The following is a 19,476-nucleotide window of genomic DNA, read 5'->3' on the forward strand; positions in this document are numbered from 1 at the left end:
AGTTTGCTTTAGGACAAATGAATTAATAAAAAGTTTAATATCATAAAAAAATATGGTATATTTTTTAATCTGATTATGTAACTCATGTTAAGATGATATTGATGTAGGTTAAATAATGACCAAATATCTGAAGAAAATATTTATTTTAACAAAGTTTTCAAATTTGTATATTAAATGATTAATTTTTTAGAAAAAACTAATCAAATCACTAATAATACATACACATAAACATATAGATTTATAAAAAAAAACCCGCATATCTATGAGGTATTCTTACAATTTATGAATGAGATCACACTATAATACAATTCATTGCTATTAGACATTATTATAAAGTGAAGACTATATGGTTGACCACTAAATTTAATATCACTGTCAACTGTCAAGAGGAAAGGAAACTTTTATCAGTTAACAAGACCCATGCGCTCCAGAGAAATCTCCAGAAGAAAGAAACTATCATCTTCCTCTTCTCCCATTTTCTCAAATTCCTCTGGTTTGGTTTCCTCTTCCACTTTCCACCGATGAACTCTCTGCAATTACACTGCTGCCTTCACATCCTCCGTCCAAAACCCCGTCTTTTTCGCTGTTCCACTACCTTCACTCCCCGCACGTGCTATTTTCCCGGGAAATTCAGTTTCCGCGAAAGTTTCAGACACAGAGCCAAGGCTAATCCCTTCGGTGTCTTCGCTCAATCCGAGACGAATGAATCGGGTATCGGAGGCGAAGAAAGTTTATACAAGAAAGAGGAACCGGAACGACCTCCTTTCGATATCAATCTCGCCATCATCCTCGCTGGTTTTGCTTTCGAAGCCTACGCTACACCTCCGGTAACATCTTATCCCTCTCCTTCTGAGAATTTCCTACCTCGGAAAATTTTAATTTCTGTGTTTGATTTTTTTTTCCAGGAAAATATCGGGAAACGGGAGGTTAATGCAGCTGGGTGTAATACTCTCTACCTTTCTGAGTATGTCACTCTATTTTGGCCATGGTGGTTTTTGTTGCCAAGATATTTTTTTATTGAGATACTGAAAGAGCTTGTTGCATTATGGTTTGTTTCAGGGCATTTGTAAGAGAAGTATATGATGGACAATTGTTCATAAAACTCAAGAGAGGAGTTGATTTTCCTGCCTTGGATCCATGGGTGTGTGTTTAACGAGTTCTTCAAAGCTTTATCTTATAATATGATGTTTGTCTTTTTTTTTTGTGGTAATTTGAATTAGTTTTTGTTTAAAGGGAACGAGTGATCCCTACGTGGTGATGGACTTGGATGGTCAGGTTGCTAGAAGCAAAACCAAATGGGGGCAAGTTGCTTTTTTCTTTTTGCTTCACTGCATTTTCATTTCTGCATCACTCGTGCTTATGTTTTGTATCTTGCCTGATCATAGTAGAAGTGTTTTAATCAGATTAATTTGTTCGGATGTACAAATTTATATGGCTTCCTTAAACAAACTCTACTTATTCACTTTCATAGGTTCTTAGTTTTGTGGTTTGAAGCAGATTTCTTCCGTTTTTTCCGGAAGTTGTGAGCCTTAGGAATCCATATGTTGTATTGAGAATGTTTAACAGCACTGGTATAAGTGATGAAGTTGTTCTTAATGTAGTACTTTTTTGACTTTTGACAGGACAAAAGAGCCAAATTGGAACGAAGAGTTTGTTTTCAATATCAAGCTGCCTCCTGCAAAAAAGATACAGGTCGAATATTCGTTTTAGAGTATTTTTGCCGGGTCAATTCTTACTCAAGTTTGAGTCTTAATATAGTCAACTATTATGTGATTTCATGTCTAAACAGTTATAATATAAAGCCTTGCTTGACTTCCCAAAAACTTTGTTAATGAACTTCAGATTGCAGCTTGGGATGCAAATATTGTTACCCCACATAAACGGATGGGGAATTCCGAAGTCGACCTGGAATGCATTTGTGATGGTGAGAAGTAGTTCAAGAATTTATTACCACTTTACATTATTTTGTCATTTTGAGTTAAACATTAGGAGAAAGGTCTGTTTTATTGTTTGATATAGTTCTTGAAACTAGTAATACTGGAATACGCATCCAAAATTTCGCTGTGAGCCTGCTGGAGAACCCAGAATATTAATAGACACTAACAAAGGTTAAGATTAGGGTAGACTGGAATCTAAAGATATATGTAATCGCTTGCCACAATGTAGTACGTTAGGCTCGATTAAACTGAAAACTTTTACACTAACAATGATTATGGTTTTCCTGGAAATGCTTCTTGTTTCCTAGGCTCTGAAAACCTGTAGATATTGACTGCGTCTGACTAAAGGAATCAACTATGGATCATTGATACACAAGTAGTGATACATTTGATGACTGCACGTCTTACTTGCGATTTGTGTCTCTAAGTTTTACCTGTTCTTTTCTCGCTTCCCTAGGAGACTTGCACGAAGTGCTAGTAGAACTAGAGGGTATTGGAGGTGGTGGGAAAGTTCATCTGGAGGTTAGTTTATGCTGTCAAAGCTTCGTCCCTCTGAGAGTGTTGCTTATTTGTGTAGATTGTCAATATATCGTATAAACTTTGTTGACGAAAGGAATCAACTCAACTTCCAAAGTACGATATATTCCCTTTTGGAAAAAAAAAAGATTGAGACCTGTGGCAAAGGATTCACTTGAAGACCACTCCATTTTTGCGGCATTAAGTTGCACCTCTTTCTTATATTCCATAGATTCACATGTTTGTATTTGCTAAACCCAAGATATGAGAATCTCTACTATTTTGGTATCGTTCTTAACCGTATATAAACTTCCAGATTAGGTACAAGGGATTTGAGGAAATCGAAGAAGAAAAGAAGTGGTGGAAGTTCCCGTTTATTTCAGAATTCCTTAAAAGAAATGAAATGGAGTCAGTTTTGAAAAATCTTGTTGACTCTGACGCCGTGCCAGCACGTCAATTTGTAGAGTATGCCTTTGGACAGTTAAAGTCGCACAATGATGCTTCCCTTCAGAATATTGAACTGCCTGGCTCTGAAGGTGACAAAAACTCTAATTATCATTCTCCAGAGGTAGATATGGTTTCTGATAGGGCTAGTTCAGAGGATTCATTGGATCAGAATCGTGGCAACAAAGATAAAGAAGGTGATGGTGATGGCAGCAGCAATGAAATGGAGAGTGACAATGAGAGTGGCACCATTCAGTCAGAGAGTAATCTCTTGGATAACTTCTCCGGCATAGTTAGTCAAAATATCGTTCAGAAACTTGGCCTTCCTTCACCTGGGAAATTAAAATGGGACGGAATGGAAATACTGGAAAAATTTGGTCTACAATCACGAAAAACTGCAGAAGCAGGTTACATTGAATCAGGGCTTGCCACTGCTGAGACTCGAGAAGTTGATGATGAAAAGGAAGATGGCCAGCTCGCTATCAACGCGCCCAAGTCTTCCCTTGCGGACATGAAAAATGCGACTCAAGAATTGTTGAAGCAGGCTGATAATGTCTTTGGTGCATTAATGGTTTTGAAAGCAGTAGTACCTCAATTAAGCAAGGACAGTCTTGGTACAGAGAAAGTCACAGAAAAAGATGGTGCTTCCGGTGTACTAGACGATGTCTTTGGCTTCTTGAAGAGTGAAAAACTCTCTGGCCTAGTGACTGTTGCCAGGGCGGATGAAAAGAACGCCGAGGAAATGAAAACACTATTTTCTAGCGCAGAAAGTGCCATGGAGGCATGGGCAATGCTTGCCACTGCCCTTGGGCATCCAAGCTTTATCAAATCTGAATTTGAAAAGTTATGTTTTCTAGAGAACGACATCACTGACACACAGGTAAAACTCTTTTGTCGTCTACTAACTGATTCCTTTCCTGAAAATACAAGTTCAGAAAGTGATAGAGTAATTTGCAAGCTGCAGGTGGCAATTTGGCGTGACGCAAGGAGGAAAAGAGTAGTTATCGCTTTCAGAGGAACTGAACAGGTAGGTAGCTATCTATATCTTCGTAATACTCTCGGTTTGACCTTTCTCTTCCAGTTCTCACTGTCAATATCTCATATTTTGTCAGACAAAGTGGAAAGATTTGCAGACTGATTTGATGCTAGCTCCTGTTGGGTTAGTTTTGTCTATATATTCAGCTGCTCTACATTATTTCAAAAACTACTTGAATCTGCTCATTTGAAGGTTTAATAAGTTATTATTCGTCTCTTTGCTCGACAATTTAAATATGTTGCAGTCTGAATCCTGAACGAATTGGTGGGGACTTCAAGAAAGAAGTACAGGTATGCTTGGAACTCTGCTATTGGTCAAATGTACTCTTTATCGAGTTATTCTCCAGTGCTGCTATGGATTTTACAGGTTCATAGCGGATTTCTGAGCGCATATGATTCAGTGCGGATAAGGATAATATCGCTGCTCAAAATGGCTATTGGTTACGTGTAGGTGCTTGTGTTTCAATTTACGGAGTTTTCCTTACCTCTTGTTTCAGTGGTTGCATTCTCTTTGCTGGGGAAAAAATATCTGTCAATGTTGAAAGGGCCACAATCTGTCTTCTTGTAGTATTTTGTTATAGATAAAAGTTAATTTTTATTTTTATTTTGTCAGGACAGTACAATATAGTGATTGACTTTTACGTTGTTGAGGTGTATGAATTAGACATCCTTTCTGATGCATATGCTCCCTCTTCCCTTGGCAGAGACGATGTTACTGAGCATGAAGATAAATGGCATGTTTATGTGACAGGCCATAGCTTGGGTGGTGCATTAGCTACACTCTTAGCTATTGAACTTGCGTCAAGCCAATTAGCTAAGTAAGTGATTTGATAACTTCTTTCTCCTACATCACCCTGGCGACAAGCAGCTTGATGGGCATTTATGATTTACCAACATGATTTGTGTATGCTTGTTAGACATGGAGCAATAAATGTTACCATGTACAATTTTGGATCTCCAAGAGTAGGGAACAAAATTTTTGCTGACGTTTATAATCAGGTCAGCTTTCTTCTATTGTAAAGTTTTGATTGACAAGTGGGAGTGAAATGGCACGCCGTCATAAAATCTCACTGGTTTATATTTTTTGCATTTTGTACTTTTGCAGAAAGTAAAAGACAGCTGGAGAGTTGTAAACCACAGAGACATAATTCCCACGGTCCCTCGCTTAATGGGCTATTGTCATGTTGCTCAGCCTGTTTATCTCGCTGCTGGAGACGTGGTAAGCCGACCCTTTGACCCCATATTTATCCTGGAGTTGCTGTTCTATGTGAAAGAAATGATTCATGCTCCTCCTCGTGTTGCTTATCATCGAAACATTTTTTTTGCTTGTGGTCTTCGATTTAGCAAATTACCATTTGTTTGATTCTATCTGGGGTAAGCATCTTGTGTAACCTGTCAAATTTATAAATGATGTGCAACTCTTTCTGCGTTACTCTGCATTACGAGCTTGTTAAGTTATGTAATACGCTTTTCTAGCATAGGGTCATTAAATAATAGAAAGTTTTCTGATAATGTTGCAGGAGAATTTAGAGTTCCAAAAAGATGGTTATCATGGTGAGGTGATTGGGGAAGCGACACCTGATATTCTTGTTAGTAGATTTGTAAGTCCTCCCAACTTTTTCCTGGTTTCTTCACATATTTCTTTTGATCATCATTTTAGTTTTATTTTTCCTGGTTTTATTTCTCATATACTTAGTCTGCATATCTTTGTTATTTGGATTGTTTAGTTTCCTTAGCTAAGAAGGGTATTACGTACAGGAAAAAGAGATCTCTGAACCTGAACTGACTTGTCCTATTATTTTAGGTTTACATTTGCTAGCAGCGATTTTGTTGTGCACCTGTGTCGTGTGGCACAGACATTTATCCATAGATGAATGCAATCCTTGTATAGACGAACCCAAAACTTGTTTCATGTTGGGTTGTCTTTTCATTCGATTAATCTCTCCTGGGATTTAGAAGTTTCTAGCTTTTTGGGTATACTTCAGAAGATGTTGAGAGGAGTGACACGCTGATGTGAGTAAATTGGTGCTATATTTCAGATGAAAGGTGAGAAGGAACTCGTTGAGCAGATACTTCAAACCGAAATTAAAATATTCAACGCAATTCGTGATGGGAGTGCTCTTATGCAGCATATGGAGGATTTCTATTACATCACACTGTTAGAGGTATGTTATTGGTACCCACTTAAGCAACTGCTGATTGTAGTCAGAAAATAGCGTATAGCTCCATCCATCTTTCACGTTATTTTTTTCCGACTTAAAGTTATGCAAGATTCACTCTCTCATAGGATAGTAACATATAAACAGCGCCAATTATAGCTTATTGGGATCAATTTCCCTAGCTAATTGGAATCAGTTTTTTTTCGGCAATAATTTCAGAGAGTGAAATTATATTACAAAAAGGTGGAAGATCCGGAAGGGATTGAAAAGACTACTATCTGATCAGTGGGCAAGAGCTAAGACCATGAGAGCATGTAGTGGCTCGCACCAGCTATATAGGAATCACACTGTACACCATTTACAAGAGACAAGCATCCACTGGGTCGCATGATGTTCTCATTGGACTATGAAGTAAGAAGGAAGATATACTGTGTATCAATATGTAATTATCTGAGAGCGGGTGACTCATTCCTGTAAATGTAAACATAGACACGATATCGAAAGAGGACAAGAAAGGTTGGAAATTATCAAAACATTTGAAGTGTATAGTGTCAATGATCTCTTTTGTTATCTTCTCGTTCCAGGTTCCAGAACTGTTCCCTGGACTAAATCATATTAGCAGGGAATGAATTTGCAGTTTACAGGTATTGTAGCCGTCTCAGCTCTGAGCTCGTTAGCTCCAGCATGATCTGCATCTGCGAGCTTTTCTGGAGAGCAGCTGATGGAGAAGTATGTTATCTCAATCTTCAAGTTTTCGCTTTGTTTTGGAAGTTTTGCAAGTTTGATGCAGTTCGTAGTTACTCGTACTAAGTTTCTACATAAAAATGACATTGATTTGGATTAACCAAGAACTGAGACTGGAGGAAAGCAATCTATTCGATGCTGAATATTTTACCTGTGAGGTATATATATTAATTTTCTTTAGCGTCATGAGACAGGAAGGAAATAGCTTAGAATGTCTTGAACTTTACTGAGTCTACTTATAAAGCAATCCATGGAGGAAAGGAATTTGGATATGAAGAAACCGTTATTTACACCCGATGAATCTTATTTTGCATAATGCCTTGTTCTTTCCGCTGCTACTGCCGAGATACGTAGACTCTGCCTCAGTAAGTCATTCTCTGTTTCCTTACCAATTCGTTGTTTCTCCATCAAATCGATTCTCCCTCTGAGTGTCTCAATGGTTTCTTCTCTAACTATAACTTTCTTCCTAAGTTCTTGCACTGTCTTTGCTCCTTCTTGCGGTTTCAGTCGCAGTGCCTCTCCTAGGAAAAAAAATTCATTACTTTCCTTTTCTCAGAAACCAAAACCAAAATCAAAGTCAAAAGTTGAGATTCTTTGGGAAAAGTTTACCATATGTTGTGTGGATGAGATCATCAAGCTCGTTCTTGATAGCGAAATAGAGCTGTTTCCACCTCTCTACGGCCTCTTCCCTCACGGCTCTCTCTAAGCACATCTGCTCCACGACCCATTCCCACTCGTGAAGTTTCGCCTTTGCTTCTTTCTCTTCCATTTTCTGCCTCAGCCTCTTCACTTCCTCTCTCAGACTCTTCCTCTCTTTCTTCCACTCTGTCTCTGCCATCTTCAGAGCCAAAATAACACTATCTTTCTCATCCACCTCTCTTCTTGTTGGTCTCATTCTCTCTTCATTTGATTTCCCCTTGATGCCTCTCCTAGTACCTCTTCTCTTCTGCTTGCTTGTGGAGCCACCCATGTAATAGATCTTCCCTTTTCACCAGCCTAGTGGCCTGAAAAGGTGAATATTTCTTCCTCTTCTTCTTTCTCTATCTCTGTGGAAAATTTGTTCTTCTCAATGTCTTTGATTATTTCTATTTATCTGCAGAGACTCCCTTTCATTCAATGAAAAGAAATGATTGTGATTGAAGAAGCTCCACATTGCGGCTTTTTGCATTGTACTCTCACAAGTTAATTATATAAAGCGGTCCAAAAGCATCTAATGTCAGGTTACACTTATCCTAACACTAATAACACTTCATCTAACTATTCTCATGTGGCCTGAGTTGATGAAAAGACAAAAGAAGTTATGGGCACTCTCAGGACAGAGTACTGAATAGGAAAGTAGAGAAAAAATTAAGAAAAGAATTGAAGTTGTGGTTTTTAGAATTATGAAAAAGCATCACTTCTCTTCAGTCTCCTCTCATTAATGGTGTGGGCTTTGATTGTTTGTCACATGCATATAAACATGGACCCATCCCTCTTTACTCTATCTTTTTGCCCTTCGAATATTTATTATTACATTTCGTTTTCTATAGGTTTCTCTCAATATATGGTTTAAATGGTCTCTATAGCAGGAGATTTGAGTTTTAAGTTTGTTAATGTGAAAAGACAACGGCTAGATTTATCTCTGAAGTTCGTATTTGATTTGCTCTCTTTTATCTTGGATCCGTTAAACTTATCATGAGTAGCCAGCCTTTTAGCTTTGACTCTTACAATGCACAATTGTGAATAGTATGATAAGTGAGTATATCTACTTTGGTGGTAAAATAGTCAAACTAATAATGGAGAGGAAAAAAGACCAAAAAATGAGACACAAGTCTAACTAATCACAATTAATAACGTATAGGTTGAATAGGTAAGCTATAAAGTGAAAGAATAGGCTCCAACATCAATCAGATCAACGTGTTCTTCTTCCTTCACGTGAACTTACCCTGTTAATTTGGGTGTTTTTGTCTCAATCCTTTCTTATCTCTATCGTACATTTTCAATAGGTGACCAATAAACAAATCACATCTTTCTCAATGAAAAATTAAACTCCGTTTTTTGGCTTTTTTTGTCTTTTTTTTTTGTCTTTTTTGTCTTTTTTGTCTTTGTACAATCTTTATATGTCAATACGACGGTCAAAAGACAGTCGTGGGTTGAGAATTCCTAACAGTGGTTGAGCACTCAGAGGCCGGAAGTGTCCGTTAAGGTCCCTTCACCTGGAACTGACCCTCGTCTGTTAAACCGATTTAGTCAATACGACATTCCGCGAGCTTTAGCTTAGTCAATACGACTCTCCGCTAGCCTCTTCTAGTGTATTATGGTATTAGAGCCTCGACTCATGTTATGATTGAATGAATCATTGTTTATGAATGATTGTTGTGAATGTTCTGGAAAACGATTCCTTAATCATGTCAATTTCAAATCCGAATCCTCCAACCATCGATTCTCCGTTTGCAATTTCTACTTTACCAAAATCAAAAAGCCGTTCTTCCTCATCTAGCATCAATTCTCTCTACAAAATTGAATACGTCCCTGGAGATCAGCTACCCAAAACCACACTCCCTCTTGTTAATCCATATGAATACTTTGCCAAAAAGCCTAGTGCTTTCTCGGTTAAAGGTGTTCGAGAACTCATCAAGCCATCTTCCAATCGAAAAGTCATGGAATACGTCCAGTCCAGCAAATTCTCATCCTGTCAAGTCCCAGCAACCGAAGAAGAACAATTCATCTCGCTCAACATACCGGAGAACCTTCCTAGGTTATGGCAACAACAAGGATATACTCACCTACACTTTGGTGTAGTCCGGATCGGTTTGACCTTACATGCTCGAAAAGGTCTACCTGTTGTAGCAAGAATCGCCTTGGTCGATTCAAGACTGAAATCCTACCAACAAGCTTGCATCGGAACAGTCCAAACAACATTAAACGCCGGAACAGTATTCGTGACACTGTTTCCAAACTTTAATGTCTCGCTACAAGATCCAAATCTTCTGAAGACACTCAAGGTCCAACTTCAGCTCACCGGAGCTCCTATGCAAGAGAAAAGTGTCGTGGCGACCCTTCATCATCAGATAGTCTACCGAATCCAAGATCATGCCTTAGATCTTGTACTACCCTCTTCTGATGAAGCACTTTTCCTAGAAGTCACTTCAGCATCTCAAGCACCAAACTCCATCCAGATTCCTCGTCAAATATCTCGCGAAGAGCTGCTCCGCCGACTACCAGAATCATGGATCACCAGCTACGAGAAGCTGCATCAAGCGGTTCAAACACCGATTCAATCCTCTGAAGTCAGCTTTCATTCACGAAATGATGGTACAACCGAAATCAAGTTCGAAAAACCAAGATCATCCTCATTCCGCAAACAACTGTTCACTCAATTTGCTATCCAAATTGACGAAAGCGAATTCTATAGTCCAGCAAAAGAACAAAATCCTAAACCAATCTCTTTTGGACAAAACGGATCGGTACTATATCCTTTCAAAGATGAAGATGGCCATCAATATTTCGATATCTGTTCCTGCTCAGCATGTGAAGAAGCCATGTACGAATCTGATGACGAGATTCGCACAAGGAGAAGAAAGAAAAAGGATCCACTCTACAAAAGATATCTAGAAGGAGATCCCACCGTCGGTCCTCTCGGTGAAGGTAACGGGCGATACGACTTTATAGTCCAATATTCGGAAAAGAAAGATGAAAATCAAATCATGATGATCAACACCGAAGACTTCCCTCCTTCAAGCGACTTTACCAAGGACAACATCGCACATAGCCCGAAGATACTCACTCGAGCAATCAACTCTTCTGGACCAGATCAGCTAAGCCAAGGAGAAAAGGTCCTCAACTGGCAAACTGAGAATGCCATCGCTCAAAATCAACTCCTCAAAACAATAAATTACAAGGTTGATCAGCTGACGGAAAATTACATCAAAAGGCAAACTAGCCTTCAGAGCTCAATAACAGAGATCCATGGCCGGCTTAACAATCTTCATCAAGAAATGATGGCTATGGCACAAAATATGATGGTCAATACAGCACAATTCCGTCATAAAGAAGCAGAAACAGCCAGTCTCAAAGCCCAGTTAAAAGATCTTCAAAGAAGCTTCGAGAGTATGATTTACAATCAGAATCCTACGAGTTCTTATTCCAATCCTTTTAGTGGAATGCCTATGTACCAAGGCACCTACTCCCCAGGATTTCTCTCCAGCTATACGAATCAAAGACCAAAAACACCGGCCCCCGGATTCCTATCATCTGACGAAGCCTTTACGTCAAGATATGGCATGACCTCAGCTAGCAAGCCAAAGGTGTCAAAATCAAAACCAAGATGACAGAAGGATTCCGAGTTTATGGTCAATCCTACCAAACGACCAACACTTACTTCTTCGTCAAGCCATGAATCAGTGGAAGATTCAAAAAGAAAAGGAAAAGAAATTGGTATAATTGAATTCTCTATGGCTAGTCTGTTGGATACTATTAGACAGACTTCTACTGCTCAAACAGCCACGGAGATGCCGCAAACACAGCCTTCTCAACAAATTGCAACACCAATTGCAAATATCGGTCATTATTCGGAGACAAATTCTAACAGTTCCGAATCAGTTTCGGATGAAGAATCTCTCCCAAACCAATTTGCCATAGGCGACGAAAGAGGCGAAACATCAACTCCAAAACGAGAACCTTATATACATGAAATTTATTCAAGCGATGAAGATATGGAGTACAGGCCTCCCAGGCAGCAAGAAATACCAACAAGACCATTTGCCTTTAAAGTCATGGTCTTCACGTTTGATGACATTCCTTTCGAAAAATGGAATGATCGTCTCGATGAATTTCATGCATGGATGAATTCTGAAGCAATCACGTCTCCCTTAGAGCTTGTAATTCAGCAGTTTACGGCGCGACTATCTGGAGCACTCAAAGAATGGTGGAATTCACTTGGTGAATACAGACAACAGCAAGTCTATCAAACGACAATACCGCTACTTCTCGGAGAAATTCATAGAGAATTTATCGGTACACCTACACATTTGAAAGAACAGCTTCAAGAAGAGTTCTTTACTGCGAAATGCTGCTCATTGAAGAAAAGAGACCTAGCTAAGCATTTTGAGCGACAGACGCGACGTTATTACGCTCTTAATGGTCTCAACAATCCAAGCCTTAAGCAGGTATATCTCTCTTCGATTGATGACTACCTCAGTCAACAAACGAAGCTATACATAAGAGATCAAGGCCAGACAGTGGAAGATATTTCCATTGGCCAAATACAGCAATATGTCTTCCGAACGCTAGACAAACTCTGCAAGCAAAAAGAGTTTTGGATGGAATTCATGGATAAATCGAAGCAACTATCCAGGATCTGTGCAAGACCAGATCTATCCATCAAATGTTCAAAATCCAAAAAGACATGTTCGTGTGATGATCGTAGCAAATCACGGAGATTCAGAAAAACGTCTCACAAGCGTTTCAACAAATTCAGACGCAAACGATTTTTCAGAAAGAAACGAAGCTTCAAGAAAACAACAAAGTGTTTCCTATGTCGCAAAGAAGGTCACTTCGCAAAAAACTGCCCAAACAAGTCGAAGAAAAAGAAGCAGTACTTAATCAGCTCAATCTCGAAGATCGCACCAGACCTCGATTTCGACAACCACAATCTAGAATCAGTACTATCCTATGATAGTGATGAACAAGATGCCATATGTGGCTACTCGGATTATGACTACTCATCCGACTCCTCCTCAGAAGAAGAAGAAGTCAATAACGACTGCTGTTTTAAAATCACTCGTATGCCGCAAAAAGAAGAAATTCAAACACCACATCTGCCAGTTACGATCTTTGATCCATCACAAAAGGAGAAGCCAGTTCATGCAATTGCGTTCATCGACACAGGAGCATATACGACGATAATGAATCCTAAAATTCTCCCGACTTCTATATGGCTACCACATCAACAAGAATTTCGAGTAGCAAACTCGGGTTCATTGACGGTCAATCTCAAATCCAAACCGGTGACGATCGAACTTTTCCCAGGCTGTCAGATTACGACAGAAGTGCTTGGATCCTCAGCACCAGGAAAAGATTTGATATTAGGTTAAGAATCCTATCACACCTTCAAGAAGAATTTTGATATATCTATTGAGACACGAGGAATGAGATGGAAGCCTTTCTACAAAGCTTTTACAACAATCCCATGTCTATTCACGGTCGAAGGAGTCATATCTCAAGATTTCGAGAAAATCAAAGAAGAGATCGCAATAGTCTCATGTGCAGACTCTCACACAGAATTCCTTCAAAAATGTGACAAACCGTTATGGCTGAATTCAGAATTCTTCGTCTCTCTACCTTTCAAGGAGAATGTCCATACCACTCCGACAAAAGCAAGTCACGCAGGCATGCCACCAACATTATTGACACAAGCAAATGAAGAATGTGACCAACTAGTGAAACAAGGAGTTGTCTCATCAACAAATTCACCTTGGGCATGTAAAGCATTCTATGTGAACAACCGGGCAGAACAAGCAAGAGGAAAACTCAGACTGGTAATTGATTACAAACCACTGAACCGATATCTACAAGACGTCAAGTTTCCTCTACCAAATAAGAAGGCACTCCTTCAACACCTACAAGGAGCCACCATATTTTCCAAGTTTGATTTAAAGTCTGGTTTCTGGCAACTTGGTGTTCATCCTGATGAAAGATACAAAACAGCTTTCTGCCTACCCAACAGACATCTCCATTGGAATGTTCTACCTTTCGGATTAAAGACAGCCTCTTCTCCACACGGCTTTAATATACATCGACGATATTCTGTTATTCTTAACAAGCGAAGAAGAGCATATTCGGTCTCTCCGACAATTTCAAAGCATAGTTGAAGAATATGGAATTATGCTCTCGGCCCGAAAGATGATAATAGCCCAGCCCAACATCGACTTCCTTGGAATGCAAATCACAGAAGGAAAATTCGACGGTCAAAAGACAGTCGTGGGTTGAGAATTCCTCATAATTAAACAGTCGAGTCTTGTGGTCTGTCAATACGACGGTCAAGTCTTGTGGTCTGTCAATACGACGGTCAAAAGACAGTCGTGGGTTGAGAATTCCTAACAGTGGTTGAGCACTCAGAGGCCGGAAGTGCCCGTTAAGCTCCCTTCACCTGGAACTGACCCTCGTCTGTTAAACCGACTTAGTCAATACGACATTCCGCGAGCCTTAGCTTAGTCAATACGACTCTCCGCTAGCCTCTGATACCATAATACACTAGAAGAAGCTAGCAGAGAATCGTATTGACTAAGCTAAGGCTCGCGGAATGTCGTATTGACTAAGTCGGTTTAACAGACGAGAGTCAGTTCCAGGTAAAGGGAGCTTAACGGGCACTTCCGGCCTCTGAGTGCTCAACCACTGTTAGGAATTCTCAACCCACGAGTGTCTTTTGACCGTCGTATTGACAGACCACAAGACTTGACCGTCGTATTGACAGACCACTAGACTCAACTAGAGAAGAGGAGCAGATCGCAACTCATGAATGAAAGAAAGAAACCAAGGCTTATGAAGATGTCGAGAAGTCTGGAAAACTATAGAGTATTTAGAAACTCATTCTAGAGAGAGAATTCTAGAGAGAGGTTTTATTAGAAATTCTGAGGTGATTTCTTACAAGGGGGTGTACACATATTTATAGGTGGGAGATAGTGCGCGCTGACATAAGCGCTTACATCATTCCCTTGCGATTACATCATCGCTTACATCACTTACTATTTATGCGATTACATCATCGCTTACATCACACTCACATCATTATTTATTTTACATGGTTTTAAGCACACTCATAATTAAACATAATTAATTACATTTAAGATAAGTACTTTAGTGTTCGATCTCAAACTCGATGATATGTTTGTCGCAGCATCCATAGTATTCTCCTGGGCATTCATATTCTGGTGTAGGCTCTTCGTAGTCAGTCTGTGACTCTTCTTTGATTTCAATGTTGAACATTTTTCCAATTTCATCGATATTCATCGCGTCATCCGGTAGCTGAGCGTCTTGGAAATATTCTGGTGGACAGCCTTGACACAGAGGTTCCTTCTCCTTCTTGATCTCCTTAGTAACTGGTATATCTTCTATATTTTGTTTGGACATGGAAAACATAACGTCTTCGTCTAGACTCATCTGGTAATCGATCGGATAGTACGACCAATTTGGAATGAAAGGAATTGGGAAGGTCTGTCTGGCATTGTTGAGACGGAATGCATGTGTTTGAAAGTCTTCGTAGGCTTTAACGTCGCTAAGGTTGAAATCTGGACGAACTCCTCTCTGATAGTCATTGTGATGGATAAAGAGTGGGTAATGCATGAACTTTGCTGGATTTGGAGTTGATCTGAACAGGACGATGGAAAAAGTAGATCGTGTGAGGATTGAAGAACGGATTGAGACCTCCTTGTCTCTTTAGTTTCTTGAATGGTAGGCTTGTTGCTTTTGCCGATTTTCTTAGTTTTCCGCTCCAAACAATCAGTGGTGCGAACCATGCTAAGAATGTGGAGAAGCAATCTCTTCGGTTTTGTACAGCGTTGACGTACTGGTAAAGCCATTGGATATCAAAGGTGATTCCGATGGTGTAGACTGAGCAGAGGTACCAGAGGAAACATAGAACTTCTTCCGGCATTGCTGTATTCTCGATCCTGTAGAGATGTGCGAACGGGTGATCAGGGTGAATACCCATTGGTGCAATGAAGTGGCAGTTGATTCCGCATTTGGATAGGATGATGGACTGGTATTTGAAAATCCTGTGTTGAAAATGCTCATGCAGAGTCCTCTTGTCGACGAGCTGGTGAGCGTCGAGAGGCATGTTTGCGTCGAAGTCATAGTATTGATTTTCCGAACTTGAGGAAGCTGAGGCGTTTGTCATCATATGAACTTCTTTAGGAGGGTTTCTACTGAGCATGTCAGCAAGAGTGTTCTTCGCACCCTTTAAATAGAAGGATTTGAAGTCGTACTTCGAAAACCATTCGCTCCAGCGCAATAATTGTTGATGTGGGACCATCTTCTGCTTGAATTGTAACATCTTTGGAAAAGAAGACATATCCATTTTGATGCGAAATTTATGTCCTATCAGATGAAACTCGAATTTCTCGATAGCCTTTTTGACCGCTAGGATTTCTTTGAATGTAGAGTGATAATGCATCTCGGAATCTTTAAAGCGTCCGCTCTTGTATCCACAGATTTGACGTTTACCATTTATTTCTTCGAATAAAATGGCTCCCCAATATTTGTCACTTGCGCCAGTCTGCAGTATTCGTAGGCCAGTAGAGGGAATCTTTAAAGGTGGTAGCTTCTGTATCTCCTTTTTTAGGCTTTTGACTGCTTCGGTTTGTTTGGTAGCCCACGTGGATGGATTCTTTGTCAACATCTTCTGGAGTGGTCTAGTCATTTGCGAAAGTTGCGGAATAAAGTCGCTGATGTAATTAATTACCCCAAGGAATTGTTGCACTTGTCTCTGCGTGAGATTTTCGTCGGGAAAATCGAGGAGTGCTGTAGCTAAATGGGCTTGCGGTGTGAATTTTCCTTCTGTGATTTGCATTCCAAGGAAGTCGATGTTGGGCTGGGCTATTATCATCTTTCGGGCCGAGAGCATAATTCCATATTCTTCAACTATGCTTTGAAATTGTCGGAGAGACCGAATATGCTCTTCTTCGCTTGTTAAGAATAACAGAATATCGTCGATGTATATTAAAGCCGTGTGGAGAAGAGGCTTAAATATACGAAGAGGCTTAAATATACGAAGCATCGCTCGTCGATGTACATTCTTCATTTGCTTGTGTCAATAATGTTGGTGGCATGCCTGCGTGACTTGCTTTTGTCAGAGTGGTATGGACATTCTCCTTGAAAGGTAGAGAGACGAAGAATTCTGAATTCAGCCATAACGGTTTGTCACATTTTTGAAGGAATTCTGTGTGAGAGTCTGCACATGAGACTATTGCGATCTCTTCTTTGATTTTCTCGAAATCTTGAGATATGACTCCTTCGACCGTGAATAGACGTGGGATTGTTGTAAAAGCTTTGTAGAAAGCCTTCCATCTCATTCCTCGTGTCTCAATAGATATATCAAAATTCTTCTTGAAGGTGTGATAGGAATCTTATCCTAATATCAAATCTTTTCCTGGTGCTGAGGATCCAAGCACTTCTGTCGTAATCTGACAGCCTGGGAAAAGTTCGATCGTCACCGGTTTGGATTTGAGATTGACCGTCAATGAACCCGAGTTTGCTACTCGAAATTCTTGTTGATGTGGTAGCCATATAGAAGTCGGGAGAATTTTAGGATTCCTTATCGTCGTATATGCTCCTGTGTCGATGAACGCAATTGCATGAACTGGCTTCTCCTTTTGTGATGGATCAAAGATCGTAACTGGCAGATGTGGTGTTTGAATTTCTTCTTTTTGCGGCATACGAGTGATTTTAAAACAGCAGTCGTTATTGACTTCTTCTTCTGAGGAGGAGGAGTCGGATGAGTAGTCATAATCCGAGTAGCCACATATGGCATCTTGTTCATCACTATCATAGGATAGTACTGATTCTAGATCGTGGTTGTCGAAATCGAGGTCTGGTGCGATCTTCGAGATTGAGCTGATTAAGTACTGCTTCTTTTTCTTCGACTTGTTTGGGCAGTTTTTTGCGAAGTGACCTTCTTTGCGACATAGGAAACACTTCGTTGTTTTCTTGAAGCTTCGTTTCTTTCTGAAAAATCGTTTGCGTCTGAATTGGTTGAAACGCTTGTTGAGAAGGCTGTGTTTGCGGCATCTTTGTGGCTGTTTGAGCAGTAGAAGTCTGTCCAATAGTATCCAACAGACTAGCCATAGAGAATTCAATTAAACCAATTTCTTTTCCTTCTCTTTTTGAATCTTCCACTGATTCATGGCTTGACGAAGAAGTAAGTGTTGGTCGTTTGGTAGGATTGACCATAAACTCGGAATCCTTCTGTCGTCTTGGTTTTGATTTTGACACCTTTGGCTTGCTAGCTGAGGTCATGCCATATCTTGACGTAAAGGCTTCGTCAGATGATAGGAATCCGGGGACCGGTGTTTTTGGTCTTTGATTCGTATAGCTGGAGAGAAATCCTGGGGAGTAGGTGCCTTGGTACATAGGCATTCCACCAAAAGGATTGGAATAAGAACTCGTAGGATTCTGATTGTAAATCATACTCTCGAGGCTTCTTTGAAGATCTTTTAACTGGGCTTTGAGACTGGCTGTTTCTGCTTCTTTATGACGGAATTGTGCTGTATTGACCATCATATTTTGTGCCATAGCCATCATTTCTTGATGAAGATTGTTAAGCCGGCCATGGATCTCTGTTATTGAGCTCTGAAGGCGAGTTTGCCTTTTGATGTAATTTTCCATCAGCTGATCAACCTTGTAATTTATTGTTTTGAGGAGTTGATTTTGAGCGATGGCATTCTCAGTTTGCCAGTTGAGGACCTTTTCTCCTTGGCTTAGCTGATCTGGTCCAGAAGAGTTGATTGCTCGAGTGAGTATCTTCGGGCTATGCGCGATGTTGTCCTTGGTAAAGTCGCTTGAAGGAGGGAAGTCTTCGGTGTTGATCATCATGATTTGATTTTCATCTTTCTTTTCCGAATATTGGACTATAAAGTCGTATCGCCCGTTACCTTCACCGAGAGGACCGACGGTGGGATCTCCTTCTAGATATCTTTTGTAGAGTGGATCCTTTTTCTTTCTTCTCCTTGTGCGAATCTCGTCATCAGATTCGTACATGGCTTCTTCACATACTGAGCAGGAACAGATATCGAAATATTGATGGCCATCTTCATCTTTGAAAGGATATAGTACCGATCTGTTTTGTCCAAAAGAGATTGGTTTAGGATTTTGTTCTTTGCTAGGCTATAGAATTCGCTTTCGTTAATTTGGATAGCAAATTGAGTGAACAATTGTGCGGAATGAGGATGATCTTGGTTTTTCGAACTTGATTTCGGTTGTACCATCATTTCGTGAATGAAAGCTGACTTCAGAGGATTGAATCGGTGTTTGAATCGGTGTTTGAACCGCTTGATGCAGCTTCTCGTAGCTGGTGATCCATGATTCTGGTAGTCGGCGGAGCAGCTCTTCGCGAGATATTTGACGAGGAATCTGGATGGAGTTTGGTGCTTGAGATGCTGAAGTGACTTCTAGGAAAAGTGCTTCATCAGAAGAGGGTAGTACAAGATCTAAGGCATGATCTTGGATTCGGTAGACTATCTGATGATGAAGGGTCGCCACGACACTTTTCTCTTGCATAGGAGCTCCGGTGAGCTGAAGTTGGACCTTGAGTGTCTTCAGAAGATTTGGATCTTGTAGCGAGACATTAAAGTTTGGAAACAGTGTCACGAATACTGTTCCGGCGTTTAATGTTGTTTGGACTGTTCCGATGCAAGCTTGTTGGTAGGATTTCAGTCTTGAATCGACCAAGGCGATTTTTGCTACAACAGGTAGACCTTTTTGAGCATGTAAGGTCAAACCGATCCGGACTACACCAAAGTGTAGGTGAGTATATCCTTGTTGTTGCCATCACCTAGGAAGGTTCTCCGGTATGTTGAGCGAGATGAATTGTTCTTCTTCGGTTGCTGGGACTTGACAGGATGAGAATTTGCTGGACTGGACATATTCCATGACTTTTCGATTGAAAG

The 19,476-nt window shown here is 40.1% G+C and overlaps 2 protein-coding genes across 2 annotated transcripts; one reads left to right on the forward strand and one right to left on the reverse strand.

The window, feature by feature from the left end:
- The first annotated feature begins 418 nt into the window (after positions 1–418).
- On the forward strand, positions 419–6,661 carry LOC18030384. The gene is made up of 18 exons (XM_024148905.1): positions 419–827; positions 906–964; positions 1,060–1,141; positions 1,234–1,301; positions 1,623–1,692; positions 1,843–1,924; positions 2,395–2,459; positions 2,770–3,777; positions 3,862–3,924; positions 4,010–4,056; positions 4,178–4,223; positions 4,300–4,379; positions 4,637–4,750; positions 4,850–4,931; positions 5,038–5,151; positions 5,453–5,533; positions 5,972–6,097; positions 6,311–6,661. Exons 1-18 carry the CDS (start codon positions 522–524, stop codon positions 6,371–6,373), a joined length of 2,556 nt encoding a protein of 851 aa, XP_024004673.1. The 5' UTR covers positions 419–521; the 3' UTR covers positions 6,374–6,661.
- Positions 6,662–6,966: 305 nt separating this feature from the next.
- LOC18030385 lies at positions 6,967–7,987 on the reverse strand. Its single transcript, XM_006414826.2, is given in 3 exon segments — positions 6,967–7,183; positions 7,186–7,356; positions 7,445–7,987. Coding segments are annotated over 3 exon segments (597 nt in total). The 5' UTR covers positions 7,806–7,987; the 3' UTR covers positions 6,967–7,118.
- Positions 7,988–19,476: the final 11,489 nt, after the last annotated feature.

Source organism: Eutrema salsugineum, unplaced genomic scaffold, assembly GCF_000478725.1.
Source record: "Eutrema salsugineum unplaced genomic scaffold, Eutsalg1_0 scaffold_1, whole genome shotgun sequence".
NCBI classification, from domain to species: Eukaryota; Viridiplantae; Streptophyta; class Magnoliopsida; order Brassicales; family Brassicaceae; genus Eutrema; species Eutrema salsugineum.

Excerpts from the sequence above, each read along its gene's own strand:
- LOC18030384 (XM_024148905.1), top strand. The coding sequence starts at position 522 with ATGAACTCTCTGCAATTACACTGCTGCCTTCACATCCTCCGTCCAAAA. Across the intron at positions 965-1,059 it reads AATACTCTCTACCTTTCTGA|GGCATTTGTAAGAGAAGTAT; the intron begins GTATGTCACTCT and ends GGTTTGTTTCAG. Across the intron at positions 5,534-5,971 it reads ATATTCTTGTTAGTAGATTT|ATGAAAGGTGAGAAGGAACT; the intron begins GTAAGTCCTCCC and ends GCTATATTTCAG.